The 26,145-nt window shown below is 33.2% G+C and overlaps 1 protein-coding gene across 1 annotated transcript; it reads right to left on the bottom strand.

The window, feature by feature from the left end:
- Positions 1-651: 651 nt before the first annotated feature.
- Positions 652-25,197, bottom strand: cd9b (CD9 molecule b). The gene is given in 8 exon segments (XM_056456157.1): positions 652-1,045; positions 2,727-2,810; positions 2,894-2,983; positions 5,380-5,481; positions 5,563-5,637; positions 9,348-9,445; positions 19,748-19,850; positions 25,012-25,197. Coding segments are annotated over 8 exon segments (684 nt in total). The 5' UTR covers positions 25,078-25,197; the 3' UTR covers positions 652-979.
- Positions 25,198-26,145: the final 948 nt, after the last annotated feature.

The raw sequence follows: 26,145 nt of genomic DNA, 5'->3' as shown, positions 1-26,145 counted from the left end.
CACAGTGAGCCTCAAGGACAGAGTTTAGACACTATTGAGGCCACAAAATAAAACTCACTTTCTTTCAGCTTAGTCCCTGATTTAGCAGGGCCACCACTATGGAATGAATGATATAAAATAAAATATATTATTATTAAATATAATAATTATAGTATAAAATGTAATATTAAAATAAAATTAATTTAATTTATGTATGAAGACAAATAAAAAAATACATAAAATAACACAACAACAACAATAAAGAATTATTTAAAATAAATATAAAGATAATAATTTAATAATAATAATAATAATAATTAATAATCATAATAAATGAATGAATAACAAATACATATTAAGTTATAAAAAGTTTAACGGAGTTAAGCGGTCAGCTGGTAGCACTTAAAGGAGCGCAAGTTGTCGGTGGTGCCATATGACCCCATAGCCTTCGTTTAAAAGACGAAATAGCCAGACGTACCTCTGGCTACATAATTCATGCCCTCTAGAAATGTAGACAGGGGTACAAATCCACAGTCTCAAAGTGAGAGATTAGAACAAAGCCTTTGAGTTGAAGTGCTTAAGTTAAAGCAGGTTTAGGTTTAAGTTACCATTGTGTATGAAATGTGCTTAATAAATAACCTTGCCCTACAATAAATAACAAAAACCATCCAGTCGATCAGTCTTCAACTTTATTGGTAATTTACTACATGTTACTTTCTCTCCAAACACCCGTATGGGTACATAAAATAAATGTAAAATGTTACAAAAGAATGCCAGAAAGCTTGCTAGTGCATTCAAAGAGACGAAATAAATGTTAATCGAAACAAAGAAACTAAAATCAGACTCCTCATATGCACGCGCTGTAACAGTTTTTAAGTGGTCAACTAATGCTGGACTTTCTTGGTTAGACGTTTACAACAGGACAACCACTCGCACACATTCACAAACGAAGATAAATAAAAGAAAAAGCAGAAATCAGGCACTTGTGGCGAACCGCCGTTTATACGATGTCACGGGTTCGTCGGATGGCGCAGCACAGCAACATGCTGAAGATCATGCCGAAGACCTGATGAGACAGAAAACAAAATAAGAGGGAGATCATTGGTGACATCATTATATCATTTGGCGTAGTGATACGTAACTGAGACTGCATTTACACTGCATGGTTCAAGTGACTCGATTTTTTCTCCCATATGGCACAGATCAGATATGGCACATGTACGTGTAAGCAGGGAGAGAGGAAAACATTCACATGGATTCCGATTTACTCCAATCACATTCAGGCCTTGTTAATATTTAGAAATTTATCCGATATGATTTATCCGATAATCAGATCTGTGCCCTCGTGTCTGCAGTGTAAGCAGGTAGATCGGATTTTCACCTGTGCGCTCGATTAATATTGGCATTAATTTGCCGCCATAGTATGGTCTGCTTTCATTTCAGAACACGCTTCAGCACAGTCGCAAACCTTAAATCTCAAAGGTGCCACCGCCACCCCTGTCTAAACTCTGGCCACCCCAATATAATTTTGCTGTGTACTTATGGAATTTCACAATATTTCAATAAATAAATAAATAAACTGCAGCCACAAAATTGTGGACTGATTGGCTCCACCGATGTAGCCGATTTACTGATGACTGCCACATCGCCCTCACATACAGTACACATCTTCACTTAAGTAATTATTCTATGCTCTCGGTTAACCTTTGTAGTTAAATACTAAACGTGCTAATGTTACTTGGCAAGGCTCAGAATTAGGTCATTTTGATTTACATAGTTGAATGTTTTCGCCTTTCTACAGAACGTTCGCTTTTGCTGATTAGGCTAGTACACATTTAAAAATACAACTAAAATTAAGGGTCAAGTTCGTATAACATACGTTGTCTAGAATTGTTTACGCACAACTTTGGGTTTGAATATAATGGCACACCCTAGAATCTTCACCAGCCAATCAGAATCAAGCACTCAACAGCCTTGTAACATTACTTATTAAATCTACTGAAAGAGTGACACTTGTCAGATAGTCACGTATAATAACTGGGCATAATAAATAGTGAATGCACACCATACCTCTAAAAATAAACACTCTGCATATATGAAGTATGTTTCACACAGGTGAGAGGGCTCGACAAACCTCCTGTAGAAACACTCTTATACATGTATACAAGACTCCATGTATATAAAGAAATACTCCCTACTCCAAACTTTTCAGCCCCGACCCCCAAAATTACAATGCCACTGGCTAGTGACCCTCAATATCCTCAGGGTCTGGTTATAAATATATAAACTTTACACACTGGCGCACATATACCAATAGGCCCAGGTCTATTCATCATTTAATTTTGAAGACCGCCACTCGGAGACCATCCTCCATGTTCAGTTGTGACTTGTATTTTTGTTTAATGTACACAAGTGCCGTAAAGACGTCAGAAAGTTTAACATAGTGTCTTAAAAATCAATGTGAGGTGCCTTTAATATTACATAATCATCTCAGGGGTCACAAAAAAATGGAAAGGCTAATGGCTTTTGATTTGCATATTTGTTTTTAATGTAACTAGTAACTACTATTTTATTCTTCTGTTGGTTATTGATAAAATACGGTAATTCTAGTAGTTTAATAAATTGAATTAGATTTTTGGAAATCCCCAAGCAAACGTTGTTTGTGAAATAAGTTATCTTGATGTTACAGTTAATACCTGAACCAGAAAAGCAAACCCACAAAGCTAAACGCACGAGCAGAGACTCACCATGATCACGCCAATGCCGATGCCGACTCCTCCAATCACATGAAGCCGAGAGGTGAACATTTCCTTAATGACAGATGGGCAGCTCTGGAAGACAAGCGAAAAGAGTTCACGAAAACACATTGGCAGATTGACAGAAGCAGCAAGATGATTTGTTGCATGTCTGATACCGTTGTGATGACGACTTCAAGACCCTGCTGTTTGGGGCAGGTGTCAGATACTCCATCAGTGAACAGGCCAGTTAGTCCACAGCACTGCATCTAAACGGCACACAGAAAACAGACAGAATAAATGTTAAAATCAGCATGAAAATCTAAATTATTAAACATTACTGAATTTATACATTTATATACAGTACATGCATGTAACATAGCAGTGTTAAAGGGCCATGAAACCCCTCTCTTTTGTGCAAGTCTATCTTAGAAATCTATCAAAATGCTCCAGGATGGGCGTGGAGTGGACAGAGGGGGGAGTGGACATGGCCGGCAGAGCAGGGGAGAAAGAGTGGAGCGAACAACTGTTGTCAGTGAGCTCACAAAATGAAACAAACCGTGAGGAGACGCATGATTTTATAGTTTAAAGTTAAAATGCAAAGAAATAAACAGTAAATCATTTTAATGACCTTATTCTTCATTGTGAAAGTGCGTTCGTTTTTGCGAACGTTTTAAAACTTCCAATTCAGTCGCCTATGGGAGAAATCACTAGTAATAATAAACGTCAGAAAGTGGTCAAACTACTCGCTCTACTAATAAGTGTTTGCATGACTAGACTGACTAAGTAGAATAAGATAAGAAAATATCAGTTTGCAACATCAAGCAGCAAAACGAGCGTTTTTTAATGTATAAAAATTAATGAGACCGGAAGTCTCGAGCCAAAAAGATTCAAATGGCTGCGCCCACTCGTACGTGAAGAATAAGGTGAATATAAACACTATAAATGAGGAGGACTTCTCTTCTCCTTAATCCCCGGGTCTAAATGTAGACATAATGGATAGCAGTGCAGCAGGTTTCTTTCCCTGTCTATTTCAATTATTAGCCCTGCAGGTAATCTGGAGGATTTTAAATATATGGCGAACACAGCAGCACAGGTATAGTCGAAGTGTCTGAATGGTAACAAACTCAACTGATAAAAGACAAAGTCTGCTATTCTCCAATGCTCGTACTGCTCTCCCAACAAAAACGCTTGCTGCAAACCAACAGCATCACCGGGAAAACATGCAACAAACCCTGTGACTCATCGAAGCAAACGTGATGTGCGCAGACGCAGCCGTTGGGTCTCTCAGCTTGGCAGGTCTGCCTTGCCTACAGAATGCACGCACTCTCATGAATAATTAAGAAGCAGGGTCTTCTCACCGGATAAGAAAACTCAGCTAGGAATAATAAAGAGAAACCGTCGCATCATCACTTCACTTGCAGATTCACGGTAAGTCACCGATTTTGATCCAGCAATAAAAATCATTTTAAACCCGGAAGATGAAATTAGCTAACAAACGCTAAAAATTACCCATTTTTCCATACAGTTAAAGCTAACAGATGCTAATGTTGTCCTAACTGACGCTCAACACACACAAATCTGAAATAAATAAATAAAATAATAAAAAGTACTCCACGGTGTCTTGAACTTTTAATAAGATATTTAAATGTGCGTTTTTAATTTATATCCAATTTTTAAATAAAGCAATTGTGCATTATTTATATCTGCACATCTTTCATTAAAAAAAATAAAATTATCCAACCACATTATTTTAGAATGCTGTAGTATTTATTATACATGCTGTATCTGTATGGTTACCTTGTTGTTTCAATCTGCACACTTTAAATTAAAACATTCAGAATATTACAGTATAATCACTACATTTTATGCATATACACTATTATTTTTTATTAATACATAGAAAATTGCATAATTAATTAGGAACCATTCATCTGCATATAAATTACACTAATTACTTTCAGTACACATTCTTAAAGTATTTTATAGTCACTAAACATTACAGAATTGAACAGACTTTATACATGCACATCGGTGGCAATTTTCTATTTTTTGGACCATATTCTGTAAACCCTAGAGATGGTTGTGCGTGAACATCCCAGTAGATCAGTAATTTCTGAAATACTTAGGCCAGCCCGTGCGGTACGAACAACCATGCCACGTTCAAAGTCACTTAAATCCCCTTCTTCCCCATTCTTATGCTCGTTTTGAACTGCAGCATATCAGCATATATCTTGACCATGTCTACATGCCTAAATGCATGGAGTTGCTGCCATGTGATATATAATAATTAACATTAAACAGATCCTATATTATTATAATAATTTATGCACAACCTTTCTATCCATAAAATCACTTATAAATAATTTATCCATGCACATTTTTATACATTACTAGTGCAAAAACAAGGATTGATCTGTCATTTACATGATTTATCATTAGCAAAGGACAAGTCAAATTGCCTGCAACAACAACAACAACAAAAATCCTTCGGTAGATTTGATCATGTTCATAAAACAGCTTTAACACTGAAGCAAAAAATAAAATAGCAACTTTTTTGTTATTTTGACTTCAAGATTTTTCTCCATTCTTCTTTTTCTTCTTCTCATTATTATTATTATTTTGTTCTCATGCTTAGAACAAGCCTTAAAAAAATGAAACTTACTGCATAATGAATGGCGGTCAATAGTTTCCTTCATCGGCCCGTTTGGACTTGCTTGTAATTGTTGAAGTTCTGCGTGTACCACTGCTGGACATCGGACACAATCTGAGGACAAGAGGAGGACTATGTCAGTAATGATAAGTAACAGGAGATGCAGATGAACAGGATTTTCACATCATCTCTCACCTTATCCTGATTAGACAAACCCCAGATTCCAGCGGCAACTTCAGCGGCGAAAATGATCAGCAGAAACACGAAGAACTGGAAATGAATGACAAATGACATGATCATCCCACATAAAAAAAAATACAAAACTGAAGCATCTATTAATACATTTTGTATGTATAGATGACATTGATTCATCTGTAAACACATTTCATTTTTAATAATGGAGTAATACAGTATATACAGTGCATCCGGAAAGTATTCATAGCGCTTTCCACATTTTTATTTTTATTTTACAGCCTTATTCCAAAATGGATTAAATTCATTTATTTCCTAAAAAATTCTACACACAATACCCCATGACAATTGGAACAAGAGTTTTGGAAATTGTTGCAAATTTATTAAAAATAAAAACCTAAAAAAAAAAAATGTACATCAGTATTCACAGCCTTTGCCTTGAAGCTCTAAATTGAGCTCAGGTACATTCTGTTTCCACTGATCATTCTTGAGATGTTTCAGCAGCTTAATTCGAGTTCACCTGTGGTCAATTCAGTTGATTGGACATGATTTGAAAAAGGCATACACCTGTCTATATAATGTCCCAGGGTTGACAGTGCATGTCAAAGCAAAAACCAAGCATGAAGACAAAGGAATTGGCTGTAGACCTCCAAGACAGGATTGTCTGGAGGCACAAGGCTGGGGAAGGTTACAGAAACATTTCTGCTGCTCTGAAAGTTCCAATGAGCACAGTGTACTCAATCATCCATTAGTGGAAGATGTTTGGAACCACCAGAACTCTTCCTAGAGCTAGCCGGCCATCTAAGATGAGTGATTGGGGGGAAAAGGACCTTAGTCAGGGAGGTGATCAATAACCTGATGATCTGTCTGAACTCCAGCGTTCTTCTGTGAAGAGAAGAGAACCTTACAGAAGGACAACCATCTGTGCAGGCAATCCACCAATTAGGCCTGTATGGTAGAGTGGCCAGACGGAAGCCGCTCCCTGCCTGGAATTTGCCAAAAGGCATCTGAAGGACTCTCAAACCATAAGAAAACTAAATTCTCTGGTCTGATGAGACTAAAATTGAACTCTTTGGAGTAATTGCCAGGCGTTGCGTTGGAGTAAACCAGGCACCCGCTCATCACTAGACTAATGCCATCCCTGGCATGGTGGTGGCAACTTCATGCTGTGGGGATGTTTTTCAGCAGCAAGAACTGGAAGACTAGTCAGGATAGAGGGAAGATGAATGCAGCAATGTACAGAGACATCCTGAATGAAAACCTGCTTCAGAGTGCTCTTGACTTCAGACTGGGGCGCACGATTCATCTTCCAGCAGGACAATGACCCAAAACACACTGCCAAATATCAATGGAGTGGCTTCACAACAACTCGATGAATGTCCTTGAGTGGCCCAGCCAGACCCCAGACCTAAATCCATTTGAACATCTCTGGAGAGATCTGAAATGTCTGTACACTGTCGCTTCCTATCCAACCTGATAGAGCTTGAGAGGTACTGCAAAAAGGAATGGGCAAAAATTCCCAAAGACAGGTGTGCCAAGCTTGTGACACATTCAAAAAGACTTCAGGCTGTAATCGCAGCCAAAGGTGCATCCACACAGCAAAGGCTGTGAAAACTTATGCACATGGGATTTTTCAGCTTTTTTATTTTTAATAAATTTGCAACAATTTGAAAAACTCTTTCACATTGTCATTATGGGGTATTGTGTGGAGAATTGAGGAAATGAGTGAATTGAATTCATTTTGGAATAAGGCTGTAACAAAATAATGTGGAAAAAGAAACGCTATCAATACTTTCCGGATGCACTGTACAGCATGTGTGTGGACATTACACCTAGTTAAGTATCTGTACACTTCAAATTAAAAACGTACTGAATATTACAGCATGCATGGAAAACAATTTCATACATACATTTTTTTAATACAACATATAAACATATTTTGTAGGAAAAAATAAGACCAATCCAAGTATTTGATAAGAATATTTCTAGAAAATGTTATTGAACATAACGTATGTGGTCATGATATATTTTTTATACAATATCTCCATATAAACAGGGTGGTGATTATCTAAGGTAGACACCCAACCTAATAAATATTGACCATCTGAATAGAACCATGTCATGTCAACAACTGAAGGCGTCAGCCAGCTATTTATTCTGTCAATAATCATGCCTTAGGTTAATTTAACCACAACTATCATGCTTACATTTTCAGTGTAAGATATTAGCCTTTTATTTAGTCCCCCCAACAGTCTAATCAATTCCAGTGGAGGTGACGCTCCTTATGATGTTACTTGTTGTATATGAAATGAGATTGGATTGTTGGTAATCACCGAGCATTTAATTATTGATGTAATGTAGGGATGAACCGATTCCACTTTTTTTTTTGTTTTTAAAAACCGATACGAGTACGACGATTTTAATTTGTGTACTTGCTGATACCGAGTACCGAATCCGATACTTCTTAGATTTGGTTAAGGAAAGTGCAATTTATTTCAAAGGAGGTTTTATTTGTTTGCCTATAGCAAGGATGAACATAAAAATCTTTAACAGAAGGCTATTCCAAGCCAAAAATACACACACAATGTTGCTAACCCTGTAAATCGATAGACTTTATTGATTACCGATTAAGCACGGACATTTAAAGGACAATTTATCCTTGCGCTGACAGGCGTTCATGATTACATAATAAAGTATGTGCAGTTTACGTTACCTTATGGAGTCACTCTCTTGACATTGCATATTGGGGACGCATAAAATTATGTGCGGTTTTTTCGTTATATTCATATTCATGTAGTCCTGCCGTTAATCTGCAGGTCAGGTAATCAAAAAGTAGGTTACATGATGTTTAACTATGGATGGGTTGAGTGGATAAGATCAATAGTTGGTTATGAAAACTTTAACTACTTTCTCTAAAATATTAAGATGTTTTAAGCGATTTTATCTTGACAGGCACTTTTATTTAGCCTGTAATCTACTATATAATAGTCGAGATTTCTTTTACATATGATGTTCCACTACTTTAATTATAAAAAAGTACATTTATAGTTCATATATAAAATGAGTGCTAGCTTGTTTTTGCTGTGATCATTATGCAAGGATCATATTTCATATTCGGTTTATTCTTCAGTAGCCTATAGATTCGCTAATAATGCATTTTATAAGCAAATTGTTTATAAGGACTAAGCTATTAATATATAATAGATTCATTAATACATTAAGACATTGAAGTCAGGTAGCACAACAAATCACATCCACGTAGTGAATACTGTTCGGTGAATGGTTTTGGCATTTCATGTACGATAGGAGTACAAGTATTTAACCAAGTATCGACCCAATACTGGTATCGGTGCATCTCTAATGTAATGTGATGTTATTGACCATTGAAAAACAGGATGGAAATGACAATCGTTTCACCCACGGAGGAAAGCTTGAGCTGAATGCGTTTTATATCTCTGAAGAATGTGAAATAAAGAAATATATAGCAATATTCAACGAGTGTGGATCAAGACCTTTTGAGTTATACTATTAACAAGATTAACACCCCAAAATCTTAATAAAAGCAAGAGAACAGGGCATACTTAGCAGCAATAAGAAATTTAAAAAAAGGGCAAGAATCATATTTTTGGTTTCATTTAAACAGAAACTTGCTACAGTGAGTTCCTGTAATACGCAGAAGTTGAATGAATATATATATAGTACAAAGTGAGCCATTGGCTTGGTTTATTCTTTAGCACACGATAAATATACTATCTCTTTAGTGCTGTAAGAGAATATGTGAGACTTACCAGTCCCAGCATGAAGGACGATTCTTTTATTGCTCCACAGCAGCCCAGGAACCCGACCACCATCATGACGGCTCCGGCCACGATGAGGATATAAACCCCTGAACACAGAGAAACAACATCTTAAGTGTGTCTTTACAGTCATCAAGTGACTCTTTAAAAATACTTAAAATCAAGATGATGATGTTTGAGTTTCACCATTTAAAAAATAAATTCAAGAGTTCACACTTGTTTGACTGTGTTAGAAGGTTTGGCATGCAGTCCCGGGAGAGAACCACGAGCTCGAAGATGGATGAGCCCAAGGCTCCCGCCCTGGTCAATGAGCATTAGGAGGGATACGAGATCAGGTAGCTCACGAGAACTCCCCGGATTAGTTTTAGCCTATACCTTAATTAATAAGACGATTCTATCAGAATCTAACCAGTGTGTATGCATTAGGTACTTATGACTTTTACTATAATTTTAATTCACTTGTGTCACGTCTTTAGGCTGTGGGAGGAAACCGGAGTACCCGGGGAAAACCCACGCAAACATAGGGAGAACATGTAAACTCTACAGTCAAAGTGCTGGCTAGCTCAGTGGCCTTCTGCTGTGAGGCAGCAGTGCTAGCCAATGAGCCACCATGTTGTCCGATCCTAGAGTTGAAGAGGAGGGAGAGAGGAAGGAAAATGGAGGGGGGGGGGGTTGTCTTCCAAAACCAAGATAGGGAATGAGAAGTTTAGGCTGAATATTTAGGTTAAATTTGGGATAATCCGATTGGCTAGCTAATGATTAGTGATCATATCACATGCTCCTTTCGAAATTAGTATGTGAAACTTCACATAGGGAAATAATCAGAACGCAATGCTAGTAGGCAATTACTTCACTATCATAAGTCCCTCATTTTTATCTGCGACTTCATTAATCACCCAGTTAAATATGTGACATGAATATAGATAATGAACATATATTATGTACACTGTCAATGAACTACGACTGTGAGACAAATGCTGCTCCATCTGAAAGCACATGCTGGAGACTTACTGCTGATCACAGAACTAGATTTACTGACAAAATGTGCATGACAAATCGCTTTCGATTACTCATACAGCCCAAATCAAATCATCGACTATCATAGAGGTACCTTCAAATCTGCTTCAAGATCCAGAATGCTTACAGTCTAAAAAACGCTGGGTTCCAGGACTATTGATTTGTGTTGGGACAACATGAATGAATTAAATTAACAATATTAGTTTACAAATTTAGTGGATTAAACATAACATAAAAGATAACCATAAAAACACTTTTGAGTGCATTTGTTACATTGCATTAGAATTCAAAAGGAATAATTAAAATAAATTTAAAAAAGAGTAACAATTACATGTTATGGTTAATAGGTGGCGATATGCAACTATTAAAATCCATAGTCTCTGAACAACGGCCGATGAAGATGATGTTGAGTCAAGCATCCATAGACGAGAGCTGTGTCCCAACTCGCATACTATCCATCCTAAATAGTATTTGAAAACAGAATAAGTGTGTCCCAAATCATAGCATGTTGAACGAGTATGTCAACTGTTCACTAATGGTTTACGATTTCTGGTCAAAATTTTAAGTGTAGAACCATCCATATACTCTAACCGCTGATATTTTTAATATCTAGCACACTGGAAAATATTCAAACTGTATTGTCTGTGGTGTAGTTCATCTACAACAACAATACTGAACCTATATAAAAAGACATGTGTGGACATTACGTCTGAATGCATAATTAAGACCCTGAGATTTCTCTTTATGACAGACTCGTGAATGGGAGATTAACCTTCTGCTGCTTCTTCAATAAATTAAATATGAAAGACAAGTGGATGATGTGTGGATGATTGACAGGGCTCATAACTAATCAACACAACAATCGGTTAACGATGAAGTAGTATGTCCCAAAGCTTGCACTCTCTTCTGTTACACACTCAAAAGTATACATTTTTCTTTCACAAAGTACATACTTTTAGGGAGTAGTACAAGTATGCGAATTGTGATGCAGCAAATGACTTAAACTCTGAATGAATCTGCTGTTTTGAATGAATCGATTGAATGAATGATTCAAATTTCATACTCGAAACATACTGGCATCTTGTGGTCATAGTGTTATTCATGTTTTCTCCATTACACACACAAGAAAACTGCTTGGTTGTTTTACAAAATGGCCAAACCCAATAATTTAGTTAAAATGTTATTTAAATCGAATGAAAAATAACCCAATGTTGGGTAAAACTATTGGGATTGTCCATTTTTAAAAGTGTTTGAATAAAACCACCCAGCATTTTTTTTTATGTGTAGATACAAATTAGCTCCAGTTAACAGCACAAAAACACTCAGATAATTGTTAATCAAATTTTGGGTCATGTCACACACACATTTAAATGTCAAGCTTTGAAGGGCCTTTAATAAAGCTGCAAACACCAGTAAACCGCCTACCAACATCATCGGATGATTCATCTAGATATTCTTCTCCAAAAGATACACATGAAAAGTTAAATCCTATAAACGCACATGCAAAAAAAGGTTAGTCACACACCTTTCCCATGCAAATAGTCACCGCATGCCTTTACCAAACACTGTTTAAAAGGGGTAGTTCACCCAAAAATTGAAAATTTACTGATTGTTTACTGACCCGCAAGTGATTCCAAAGCTTTATGAGTTTATTTCTTCTGTTAAACACCAAAGATGATATATTGAAGAAGGCTGGGAACCTGGAAACATTGGCTTCCACAGTAAAAACCAAAGGAAAAAAACAAATACCCTGGAAGTCTATGGTTACAGGTTTCCAGCTTTCTTTAAAATATCTTTTCTGTAAAGGACGAGTAAATGATGACCGTTTACTTCAAGTTTATCTGTATGCCGCTATTCACAATAATTATTGTTACTGCATTACAATTACATTCGGAAAAGTTAAGGTTATTAATTACCATAACTTTATTAGTTACTAATAACTTTAACTAGTAACTAATAGAGTCCTGTTTGGGAGGTAACGTCTAATTCCAAACGAGTGCGAAACCATGTGATTGGGCCCGATTTCCGATCATGTGATCGAATCTTGACATCCCTACTTTTAATGTTTAAGTTTAATCGTGTATTGACAATGTTCATTTTAAGGTGAACTCTGCCTTTAAATGCCAACCAGAGAGTCTGGCCACTGCTACATGTATAAATGAGAACTTTTCCCCTCACTTTAGCTCTACTCTAATGCTCAGAATAAACTATGCAAAGACAAATATGCAAAACAAAATTCCATGCAAGTGTATCATGAATCTGTATCTAAACCACTCTTTGGGATGGCCTGTCATACAAATGTTTGGCATTGCTGTCAATCAGACACTGCATTGATGAGGTTTCTAGATTGGTGGTGGAGAACATTCAATTCTCCAGAAAGCAAAATAAACAAAAGGAGGTGGGAAGAAAGCAAACAATGCGAGTTCTGTTGGTGAGGAGGAGAAAGGCAGCTCTGTGAGGGACGATGAAACTGGCAAACACAGCCTCCCCAAGAAACAGCACTGCCATTATAACACCACAAACCTGCCTCTTAAAAAACAAACCCGCTGACACAAACCCAACATCACCGCCGACACTATATTTAGTTGGTTTTTAGCCTTCAAAACCCACCAGAAGTGTTTTATCAGGGGGCTGAGATTTGGTTTAAAGTTAAATTTGCTGGCTGTTGTTTTGTGGGATGTCCATGTAATCCACCCGATGTGGAATTTGTTTTCATAAAAACAAAACAAAAGCTGAGACGAGTGACAAAGAGAGTGCTTTGAATATTAGACATGAATTTGTTTTGGTCATGCTCTGCCCGACAAAAGTCTTGTCGTCGACCCCAGTTGTAAGAGCAACAAATCATATAATAATTGCATCACAATCATTACCAATACTGCAGAATACCTACTGGAACCCGCATGGACTCAAGATTCTCAGAGACATCAGTCAAGTTTGGTGAAGGATAAATCATGGTTTGGAGTTACATTCAGTGTCATAATCATATTTTATTTTGGTAAATAAGCGTAATCTAGAGGCCTTTGCCTTTCATATAAGCCACTCCTGATACCAAATGATCAACTAGAAGTTATTATTTGTTGTTCTTAAAACCTGGATAGGCGACAAGACTTTTGTCAGGTAGTGTATGCTTTCTTTAAAAACAGGACTAATTAGTCAATGTCCAAAGACCAACTCATGGTGTTGGTCATTTAACATCAGTGTTGGGAGTAATGCGTTACAAAAGTAATGTATTACAGTAATGTATTACATTTTCCAGTAACGCAGTAGTGTAAGGCATTACTTATACATTTTCAGTAATATTTTACTCGGTACATGTTCAGTAACGCGTGCGTTACAACAAACTTTTCGCCCGCAAGACATTACCAAATAAAAAATACCGCAAGTAAGTTCTATTTTCTGTTCGTGGTTAGTGAATATATGCGCGTTTTGTCATTAATATCCCTCTGGCTATTGGAACTTTTTTACTTTGAACGCGGAATGATTTCAGCCTCTGAGCTCGAGGTCCGAGGCTATTGGCTCAGCCCGGTTCACAGTAAGGTCAAGCCCTGACGTGCAGCGGAAAAGCGGCAAAATAGATATAGAAGACAGTACATTCGCGAGATGGACGTATGTGCATATGGCGTTATTTCACTGACAACAGTCGTAAGCGCAGTTTTACAAGAGTGCATTCATGTAATTCTCTGTTCGTGGACAACTCGACCGCAATTTTTTTTTCGCAGTCGCATGCACTCAAAACACGGCTGCTCACGTGCGAATGATTTGCTCTGGCTCCGTCAGATGATGCAGACTCACATTTTGTGCCTTCATTTCCTCTTCTTTTCGTGCTTTTGCTCTCCAGAGATCCTCCTGTTCAATTGGTTATCCCAAGAATGTTGATATGGTTTATATATTGCTACGGTATTTATTAGCAATACACGAAACACTAAAAGGTTATGATAAATTCTATAATAAATACTTGTGTTTTTGAGTGTTAGATATACTGCCTATGTTTTAGGCTAGTATTATTTACAATTTGTTAATGAATGCTTCAGCATACTGTAGTATTAAGAATAGTGAACTGATAAAATGAAATACAAAGTGTAGTTTTACTACAGTAAAGTGTGGTGAATTGTAGTATAGTATACCCTATATTGTAAAAAAAAACTACAGCACTGGGTAATTTGTTTATATTACGCTTGTGTTACCATAGCAACTAGTATTAGCACAACTGATTAATTGAAGTACTTTACTGTAGAACTGTTCAAAACACTGTACATGACAGGGAAAATGTCCTCCACAATCTCATCAGCAATGTGGAAGACAACAGAGACGTGTTCAATTTATTTTAGTTGCCATGATAAAATGGGATTGATAGTGAGATTTATTTGAGGAGTGAATATTTCAGTAGGCTCTAATACCTCATCAAGTTTTCCCCTATTTTTATGGGTTACATTTCTGCTTGCATTCGTTATATTTTTGTTTAAATTTTGTTTTATTTGATTAGTATGGTGCACCTTTTGGATGTTTAATAAATGTTTTTTAAAAATGTATTCTTTGCATTCAACTTCTTTTCTCTGTGTCTTAAGTGTTTGAAATTGGAACTATTTCATCATATAACAAACAACAAAAAAGGTTATAGTGGATTAGATTAAAAATGTAATATGTAAGTCTATTTTAGTATTTTGGTTATTGTTAATAAATAGTGTACAAATATAAATTATATCAAAAAGCATGAAAGGAAGAGGGAACACAAGACACAAATTGAGTCTGCATATAATCTCACTGAGCGAGTAGTGTACTGTGAGCGCACAAGAAATTTTGGTTGCAGTTTTGTCCACAAAGGAAATCGGTGCACGAGCATTGAGAAAGCTATGTTCATCATGCTCACTTTGTGCATGACAGTTTTGTGTTGTGAACCTGAATTTAAAGTGAATAGAATAATGGCAAGATTAAGAAAAAAATGCATCTCGTCATGGCATTGGAGTTTACATATAGGCCTGTTGTGTCTAATATGAAAATAGCCAAGCTATTCACAGCTATTGCCAGATAATCACTTTACCTTTACCATACTTTCAACAGACTTTGATCATTTGTGATTCTGGCTCTTATCCTTTCTTGCATTGTCTTGAGTCTTCACGTTGCCAAATATATACTATATTGTTAGTAGCCTGGATAGGTCACCGTCATTCTGCTACATCATATCGCTTTCTACTGGATGTAAAATGCTCTGCAGTACATTTAGTCATTTTAGAATGTTAAGTTCTAATTCTGTAGTTGTTTTGGTGAAAGTAACTAAAAAGTAATATAAGAGTAATGTAACATATTACAATTTTGAGACAGTAATATTGTAAGGTAAGGGATTACTTTTAAATCACAGTAATAAGTAATCTGTAATGTATTACAGTTTGGAAGTAACTTGCACAACACTGTTTAACATGCCTAAAAACAAACTTTTTTAAACTTCACTTATAGTGTATTTGAAAAAAAAACCCTAAATAAATTTACACACCAAGACTGCATTTATTTGATTGAATATTTATCATAAACAGTACGCTTGAGCAGTTTAAAAACACACCAAGATTATATTTATTGGATAGAATATTAATTAAAACAAATAATGAAATGGGGGGAAAAAAGTAAAAAGTAAATAAAAGAAATAATGACACCTGAGGGGATGTGTCTGGACATGTTCATGTGGGAATGTGACATCAATGCATGCCCTCTATTGTAGCTACATCTTTAATTAAACACCTGAACCAGCTAATCAAGGTATTACTTACTGGACCCACTAGAAACTTCCTAATCTGTGTGCTGAGGGAAAACTGCAGGACACAGTGAGCCTCAAGGACAGAGTTTAGACACTATTGAGGCCACAAAATAAAACTCACTTTCTTTCAGCTTAGTCCCTGATTTAGCAGGGCCACCACTATGGAATGAATGATATAAAATAAATATTATTATTAAATATAATAATTATAGTATAAAATGTAATATTAAAATAAAATTAATTTAATTTAAAATAGTATGAAGACAAATAAAAAAATACATAAAATAACACAACAACAACAATAAAGAAATTAAATATTAAAATAAAATATAAAGATAAATAATTTAATAATAATAATAATAATAATAATAATAATAATAATAATAAATGAATGAATAACAAATAAATTAAATAAAAAAATAAATGATAAAGATTAGTAAAATAAAAAATGATGATAATAATAATAATAATAATAAATTAAATATTACAATAAAATAACCATATAAAGACAAATAAAATATGTAAAATTATAATAAATATAATAATATTAATAATAATAATAATAATAATAATAATAACAACAACAACAATAAATTAAATGTATAAAACAACAATAAAAAATAATAATTAAATAAAAATAAAAATAATATAAAGTAAAATATATAAAATAATAAAGTAATAATAATAAATTAAATATATAACAATAAAAAAATAATAATTAAATATTAAAATAAAAATAATATAAAGATAAGTAAAATATATAAAATAAATATAATAATAACAATAATATATTAAAATAAATAACAAAAATATAAAGAAAAATAAAATGATAATATAAATACGATAAAAAAAATGTATATAAAAATGAATAATAACTAACATGCTAAAATAAAAATTATTATAAAAGATAAATAAAATATATCAAATAAAAACCTAAAATAAAATATAAAGAAATTAATATGTAAAAAAAAAAATAATAATAACAAAATATATAAAACACAATTTAAAATTAAACCCTGAAAGCCATCCAAAAATTTACACTAAAATTAGCAGCATCTCAGACCAGATCATTTTCAGATCAATACATTTTTCAATTTTAGAATCACCAAAAAAAGTTTTGGGTAAAAAAAATAATAATAATATATATCTCCACAATATCAAATTAAAAGTCAAAATTGCCTGAATAAACTACATTTTAAAATACCACAAAAAAGTTACTTTAAATGATAATATGTCAAAATATTAGATTTGTTAGCCACATTACATAAGAGCAATGTTGTTTCGTAAACATAAGAGACTATAAAAAAGTGATTATCCCAGACATTTGACCGGTAGTCTGCCATATACTGTACATCAGTACATCTCTACAAAAACCAAAACATCTCTGGTCTCGCTTCACGCTCATGACTGACCTTTTATTCTCAAGTTACCGTGTTGCAAAGTGTTTGTGATGCATCGTTCACATGACAGATGGGCTGGAAAAAGGAGTGTCTGGTTTCTATGAATGCTGTTATACTGTACGTCACACCCAAAATTTCAACTCGATGCAGGACATGAAGTGTGCATTCTGATATAACGAGGGGAAAAAATTAACCAATGTAGGCCAAATATTTGGAAAATTTCTCTAGAAAGAGTATTAGTAAGTTTTCAGATAGGCTTATATTAATTTTTAGACAACTTAACTTTAAATGAGTTACAAAATCAATATTTCAATATTAGAATGTTACAAATGAAAATGCTTTGATATTGTTTATCTCTAAATTGCTAAATTTTTGATTAAGTCTTAGAACAAATTTTATAAAGACCTTTATAGAACAAAATATATTGAAATGTTATGTAAACCAAAACCCAGGGCCAAACAGAAGCTACAGATTTTCATGTATTCATTTTATATTAACAAAATAATAAAAATAGCAATAATAATAATAATAATAATAATAATAATAATAATAATAATAATAATAATAACAATAATAACAACAACAACAACAACAACATAAATGTAATATATATAAAATAATGAATATAATTAACAACAACAACAACAACAACAACATAAATGTAATATATATAAAATAATGAATATAATTAACAACAACAACAAAAAATAAAATAATATATTAAATAATAATGTTAACAACAACAACAACAACAACAACAAATACAATAATATATTAAATAATAATGTTAACAACAAAAATGTATAATATATTTAATAATAATAATAATAATAATAATAATAATAATAATAATAAATACATAAAATAAATAGATTAAACAATAACAACAACAACAACAATAATAATTTAAAAAATAGAATAATGATAATAATAACAACAACAACAACAACAACAACAACAATAATAAATAGATTAAATAATAATAATAATAAAATAGAATAATGATAATAATAACAACAACAACAACAACAACAACAACAACAACAACAGATTTAATAATAATAATAATAATAATAATAATAATAATAATAATAATAAATAGATTAAATAATGATAATAATAATAATAATAATAATAATAAAAATAGATTTAATAATAATAATAATAATAATAATAATAATAATAATAAATAGATTTAATAATTATAATAATAAATAGATTTAATAATTATAATAATAATAATAAATAGATTTAATAATAATAATAATAATAATAATAATAATAATAATAATAAATAGATTTAATAATAATAATAAATAGATTTAATAATAAGTTTGTAAGTAATTATTTTCAGTATAGGAGCTAAAAACTTAACCAAAAAGTCATCTTTTCAAGGTTTAATGTTAATTTCAAGGTTTGCAAAGCAAATCTAATTAGAAACACTTATTTATTAAACAAAACTACAGTAGATCTCGTATAACACATTTACTAAAAGACAAAAACTACTATTGCTTTACAAAATGCATTGCACAAAAATCCTCTAAACAATTGCATATTATTTAATAATATTACTAAAACTAACATAAAAACAAACGGAAACTAGTCATTTCAATAGATTGAATGATGCGATCAAAATGAGCAGGTTTCTGTGGACACACCCATATCTAACAAATCCAGTAAATCCAGAAAACAGATCAGTTTCAATAGGAAGTAGGTGTGTGTGTGTTGTTTCTGTAAAAACTATACATCACACACAAATATCAACTCAAACTTCTGATGATGCAGGAGATGAAGTGTGCATTCTGATATAATGGGGGAAATAATAAAAGGCCAAATCTCACACGTGAGGAAATAAAATAAAACACTTTTTTTTTTTTCCTTCAGCTCATTACCTGATTCATCAAATACCTGATTAATGAATGAAAAAAAAAAGATAAAATGCTAAAATAATAATAATAATAAATAAATAAAAATAATTAAATAAATATAAATGAAAATGTAAACAAAAATAGAAAATAAAAAAATAAATAAAATACAATTCAAATAATTAAAATACCATTTAATATTAAAAACTAAAAGCTGTTTAAAAACGTACTTTAATATTTACAATATTCAAAACGAACAGAAAAATCTCAGCTAAGATCACTTAAAAAAAAAAAAAAAGGGAAAATTGAATAACAAAAAGGTGGAGAGAAAAAAAAAAACAGCTAATAAATGCTGATTCTCACCTGTGAGGAACATAGTCTGGGAATTATCCCCAGTAAACAATTCTTTAGTTTTAGCATCGAAGCGCAGCCAGAGACCAACAGCCAAAACTCCTGTACCGGCGAGCTGCAAAGACAAAACAAAACACCAATAAATAGTTTGAACAACAGCCAGAACATAAAATACTGTCATAAACTGAACGACACATCCCAATCGTACAATGCATGACAGTAGCCAGCATGGTGAAAGTGCTGGCTCTTTTTGGAGTCATTCGCTTCAATTTCTATTCAATTATGAGATTTAAATACTGCTTTTTTTGGTGACATTTTAAGGACTAGTTTTAGCTGGATTAGCTTGTCGGATAGTCTTCATAACCACTTTTTGGTGTACCAAAAATATTTCCCAAACATTTAGAATAAAAGAAATATGGAAATTAAAAATAAAATGCAAACCATATCATTAGAAAACAATTAGGAATCTGTGAATTAAATTAAAAACTGCAGTCTATTATCACCTCACGTCAGATATGTTTTCCTGCACAGCTAGATGTTAAACTCATTAAAAATGATTGTTGGCATTAGGCAAAAACTGATTAACTGAAGTCCACCAAAGCAATAGCCAACAGAGGCTTCCGCTTGGTCTTAAAGCTTTTTTCGATGGGTTATTTTTTACAAACTATGATGGCAAACTATGTCAAAATAGGACAAAAGCTCATGTAAGGAACAAAATTTGGTCAGTGATGGGGTCTTTCGAAGCAACCAAACTCTATGGGCCTGTAATGAGCAGTAGGCCAAACGAGGCACTGTTTACAAGGGGCGGAACAAAAAGGAAGTCACTTTTTTTTTTCCTCTCAATGAATGAAGATGAACAGGTCTTGTGAAACTCAAATGTGCAGAAAGCTGACCAACCTGATAATCTCGCTTCTAATAGAGTCAAAAGATTCAGAAAACTATGCCGAAACAAACTCTTCGTTTACTTGACCGGTTCACATTACACTGCAATGCGGAGTCCGTGAATGAGTAACGTGTGCTAGATTGCAATCATTCTTGTTCTCACACATTCCCACAGGCAAAAGTTAATCAACAGCTCACACAGTTCTAAAACTACTATTAAACTATTAGAGATTGGTTGTAACAGCTCTGATTCCTTTTCCTTTTTTTTTTTAATATAAAATAGTAAAACAAAAACACTTATAGAAATAGAAATAAAAAGGTAATGAACAAATGTAAAAATACAAGAAAAACAAAAACTACTGTACTAGTAAATCTGGACTTTACTAGAAGCTGCTTTGACAATCTACATTGTGAAAAGCGGTATATAAATAAACATTAAATGGTACAAGCAGCATTACTATAATGTGCAAACTTAAACATACATCCAATTGAATATATAGTGTATATATAATGTATATATAAAAAGTGAGAAAAATAAATAAAATTGATCCATGCAACATTGGCTGATAAGGTTTTTAGCATGAGAAGGGTTTTTTCAGACTGATATGAGAAAGTGTATGAAAATGACTCTGAAGGATAAAACCATTTAAAGGTGTTGTTTGGGTCCATATAAACAATATATTTCAAGTTAATTGCAAAATATATACATAATTCCTCTATATTTAAAAAAAAAATTACTTGTATAGTTATGCTTTTAGATTCCTTTTTTTGCCTCGTTCTGTACAACACAGATGTCATTTATTCCATATTTAAAATAATTGTAACCTAAAGCATGTTTGAATAAAACATTTAGACATGTTTATATTCATTTTATACACAACACCAATGTTTTAACTTCAGAAGATTTAAGAAAGTCATATTTGGTGGAATAACCCTGATTTAAAAAAGTAAATAAATAAATGATAAGTTAAAACAGTTCTTAATCTTAACTATTGTATTTTTCAGGCTAAAAACAAAGCAAAAAAAAAAACAAAAAAACAAAACAAAAAAAAAAAACCTAAAAGTTACTTTTTAAAATTGAGTAAAATACCTTTTTTATTTTTAAATCAAGTCTTTTAAAGAAAAAAAAAAAGTTATATTTTCTGTCTTTTAATAGATATATCAGAATCAGAAAGAGCTTTATTGCCAGGTATATTCACACATATGAGGAATTTGTTTTCGTGACAGAGCTTCTACAGTGCAACAGGATAACAGAGACAGGACAAAAAACAGACAATAAATATATTTTTTTTAAAAATAGAAATAAGTAGTGAGTGCAAATATACAAATTGACAAGTGTATGTACGTGTATATTATACTATATATATTCTCTCATATATTATATGAGAGACTTACTTTGTTTACCAAATGAAGAGAATCTAATTGGATTAGCATTTGAAACATTAAATACAAGTTAAAATATTAAGACTTCAGTTATGATACTCGCAAAATAATTCCGCAGATTTTTAGCAAAATTCTCCGCAGAAATAGCAAAAAACATCCGCAGATTCCGTCTGGCCCTAATAATGAGAAAGGAAAATACTATGGAAGTTAATGGTTAGCGGTTTCCAACATTCTTCAAAATATCTTATTTTGTGTTTAACAAAAAAAAAAAAAAAAACGGTTTGGAACAAGCTGAGGGTTAGTAAATGATTACAATTTTAATTTATGGTAGATTATAGCGAGGTAAAGTAGGTTTTATATTTGCACATTCATTCATTTTTGACCAGGGACAACTTGTGACAGTCCCTGTGTTGTTTACCATGCTACTTTGAATATTCAGTCTGAAATCACATGCAAGTATGACTTCAAAACAACATTAGCACTATTTAATTGACTGTGAACAGTGTTGTACTTTGATAGTCATTGGATTCTAACATGACTTCACGATTTAGAATTTGACAATAATACTTTTCTTAAATTATATTAAAAGGAGAAAGTCTGAATATGTGAATATAAAACCAAATTTACCTTAATCGCCCCCCTTACTTCATATCACAAACTTCTTCAATCAAATACGTTAACCTCATTATCCCAAAATGCTTCAGTCATTGTTAAAAAAAAAATAAAATTAAATCTTTCAGTGGAAAAACTGAATGGAGTTATTGCTCTCAGAAGCAGGTAAAACAGGTTGCACAATCCATTCAGTCTCTATCAAACTCTAAGAATTGACTCGGTGGAAAGGTGGATCTCAGTGCATCTTCAAGTGTCTTAACCAATGACGCAATGAATACTGAGAAACAAACCACACTAGTTCAACCACATTAAAAACTCCTACACACTAGCAGGCATCTCTGGCACTTGTCAGTACGGTTGCGATCCTCCAGTTTTGTTGTGTTTTGGAAAGCCACTGATATGAGTCACAGTGAGTCACAGCCAGGGGTGTGGAGACTTGTCCTTCATAGATTCCCAAACTGATCCCATTTTTTCCATCCACACACAATGGGGGTTTATTGATGGCAAGATTTGCTCACTCACCACAAAAGCGAACTCAAGTCCACACCTAAACACTTAGATCCCTTTGAATCATGGAGGCGTTTTAGGACTAAATAAATGCACTAGCAAGAATGAGGTTTGGTCTGTAACATTCACACACACTGTATTTATATTTTTGAGTCCTTTAAATATGGAAAAGCACATATTTGTACATTTAACAGGCTCAAAGACTCCCTTTAAACATGTACAAATGTGTTTTATACACGTTTAAAAGGAGTTTTTAAGCCTGTTGAATGTACAAATGTGTTTTATTCGTGTTTAAAGGGAGTTAGAGAGCATGTTAAATGTATTAATGTGTGTTTTTCCATGCTTAAAGGGAGTTTTTGAGCCTGATGAATACACAAATGTGTGTTATTTGTGTTTAAAGGGAGGTTGAGCCGGTTAAATATAAAAAAAAAAAAAACATGTAAAACACATTTGTTTCAACAGGCTCAAACTCCCTTTAAACATACAAAAACACACAATAATACATTCAACAGGTTCAAAATTACCCTTAAATCATGTAAATAAAACAAATTTTCACATTTAACAGCCTCAAAAACTCCCTTTAAACATGGAAAGACACACATTAATACATTTAACAGGCTCAAAATCTCCCTTTAAGCATGGAGAAATCATATTCAACAGGCTCAAAATCTCCCTTTAAAATGTGAATAAAACATTTTTATATTTAACAGGCTCAAAAATTTCCTTTTAAACACACAATAATACATTTAACAGGCTCAAAATCTCCCTTTAAGCATGGAAAAACACACATTAATACATTCAACAAGCTCAAAACCTCCCTATAAGCATGTGAAACACATTTGTGCATTCAACAGGCTCAAAAACCCCCTTTAAACATGGAAAAACACACATTAATACATTCAACAGGCTCAAAATATCCCTTAAAGCAGATAAGAACACACATTTGTACAATTAACAGGCTCAAAAACTCAATTTAAACGTGTAAAAAACACATTTGTGCACCAAGTAAAAAAAAAAAAATACTGATATCTAAACCAAATGCATTTCAATTTAACTGCAAATACGAGAAGTACAATCTGACCACAGCTTCGGTAATCAGAACTGTGAACAACCAAACTCATATTTGTTTCATGAATAATAAAACCATGCTAAGTGATAGTACGCCCACATATTTTAATGTTTTTAATTTAAAAGAGCTATTTTTTTTTCTGTTTAACGATTTAATTGAGCAATACTGGAAACCATTTTGTAAAGGGGGAAAATTAATTAAGAAAGTTGATTTTATATTCACATATTCGCTTAGTTTTGAACAGTGACAACTTGTGAAACTCTGTAATGGCATGCAACAATGATTTCAAAACAACATTGGCAGTATTTAATTGACGTAAAAATGATCTATTTTGATAGTAATTGGCTGCTAATATGATTTCCCTATTTATAATTTGCAAACAATACCTTATTGAAATTATATTATTAAGGAGAATCTCTGAAAATCCGAATATAAACCAACTTTACCCAAAAGGTAGAAAAAAAATACTACAGAAGTCAATGGCTACCCCTTTCAAATTATTCTCTTGTGTGTTCAACATAATAAAAGCTCTCAAACTGTTTTGAAACAAGGAGTAAATGATTACAGAACTTTCATATTTTGGGTGGACTGTCCCTTTAAGGATCAAATCTCTCTCAGAGAGAGCAAAGTTTGCCAGACTAGATACAATCACACAAACACATGAAAACATGTAAACAAGCAACTACCAAAACAAACATCTAAATCCTCACAACATCACATTCAAGCCTTATTTACACACTTATTTCACCATCTTTAGTTTTTAATCCACAATCTTACATTTGAGTTAGCATGTGCTCATGTAAGGATTTGGAGAAACACCTACCCAGAAGATGAAGTTGAAGATAAAGAGCAAGTATTTGATACACTGAAGTCCACCTCCTGCGGCCATGGCTTAAAAAGTAAGCGTAGTTTTATGAGGAAAAACCCAAAACTGAGCACCTGAGAAATATACCTTTCCCCAGCTTTTCAAACAGCGAGTGTGTGAACACAAAAAAATTCCAGCAAACCACACCCTCCTACCTGGCCTTTGTCAGAGAGGAAGGACGAGGAGGAGCCAAAGTATTTTAGCAGGTCACATGGGAAAGAGTATAGATAAGAGTGTAAATGCTGTTTAGCTGAACAGAATAATGTATAAATATCATGTATAAATAGTTTAAAAGATCCATACTATGCCAAAACCGCATCAATGCAAGCTGATCAGGTTTAACTTTCATGTAACTGGAGGAGTCCCTGAGGAAAACTGGGAAGTCAGAATACAGCTTTTGTGCCTTTGCTTGACACCCTTTCTCTTTCAAAGTGGAGATACGATTAAAGAAATGGAGAAGAGAGCATGGTTAATCCTGTGGTGTCATGTTTAAATGGCAGACTTTGCTGAAAAACTGGCATATAAATTGCTTAAAGGGTTTTAAAGTTGGTTTTATATTCGCACATTCAGACTTGGATCATGCTAGTATCCAATGACTATTAAAGTACAACATTGATCACAGACAATTAAATAGTGCTGATGTTGTTTTGAAGTCATACTTGCTTGTGATTTCAGACCGAATATTCAAAGTAGCATGGTAAACAATATAGGGACCGTGTCGGAAGTTGTCCCTGGTGAAAAATGAATGAATGTGCGAATATAAAACCAACTTTACCTCATTATAACCTACCCATAAATGTCAATTCTGTCATCATTTACTAACCCTCGGCTTGTTCCAAACCTGTTTGAGGTATTTGTTCTTCTGTTTAACACGAGATAAGATATTGTGAAGAATGTTGGAAGCATTGACTTCTGTAGTATTTTCTTTTTTTATTATGGATGTCAGTGGTTACAGGTTTTCAACATTCTTTGAAATATCTTTGTTTGTGCTCAATAGAAAAATAAATAAACGAACTCAAGCAAGTTTGGAATAAGAGAAGGATCGGTAAAGGATGGCAAAATATAAATTTTTGGGTGAACTATCCCTTTAAT

The sequence above is a fragment of the Danio aesculapii genome, chromosome 4, assembly GCF_903798145.1.
Source record: "Danio aesculapii chromosome 4, fDanAes4.1, whole genome shotgun sequence".
Classification (NCBI taxonomy): Eukaryota; Metazoa; Chordata; class Actinopteri; order Cypriniformes; family Danionidae; genus Danio; species Danio aesculapii.
This window is presented reverse-complemented; position numbering and strand designations above follow the sequence as displayed.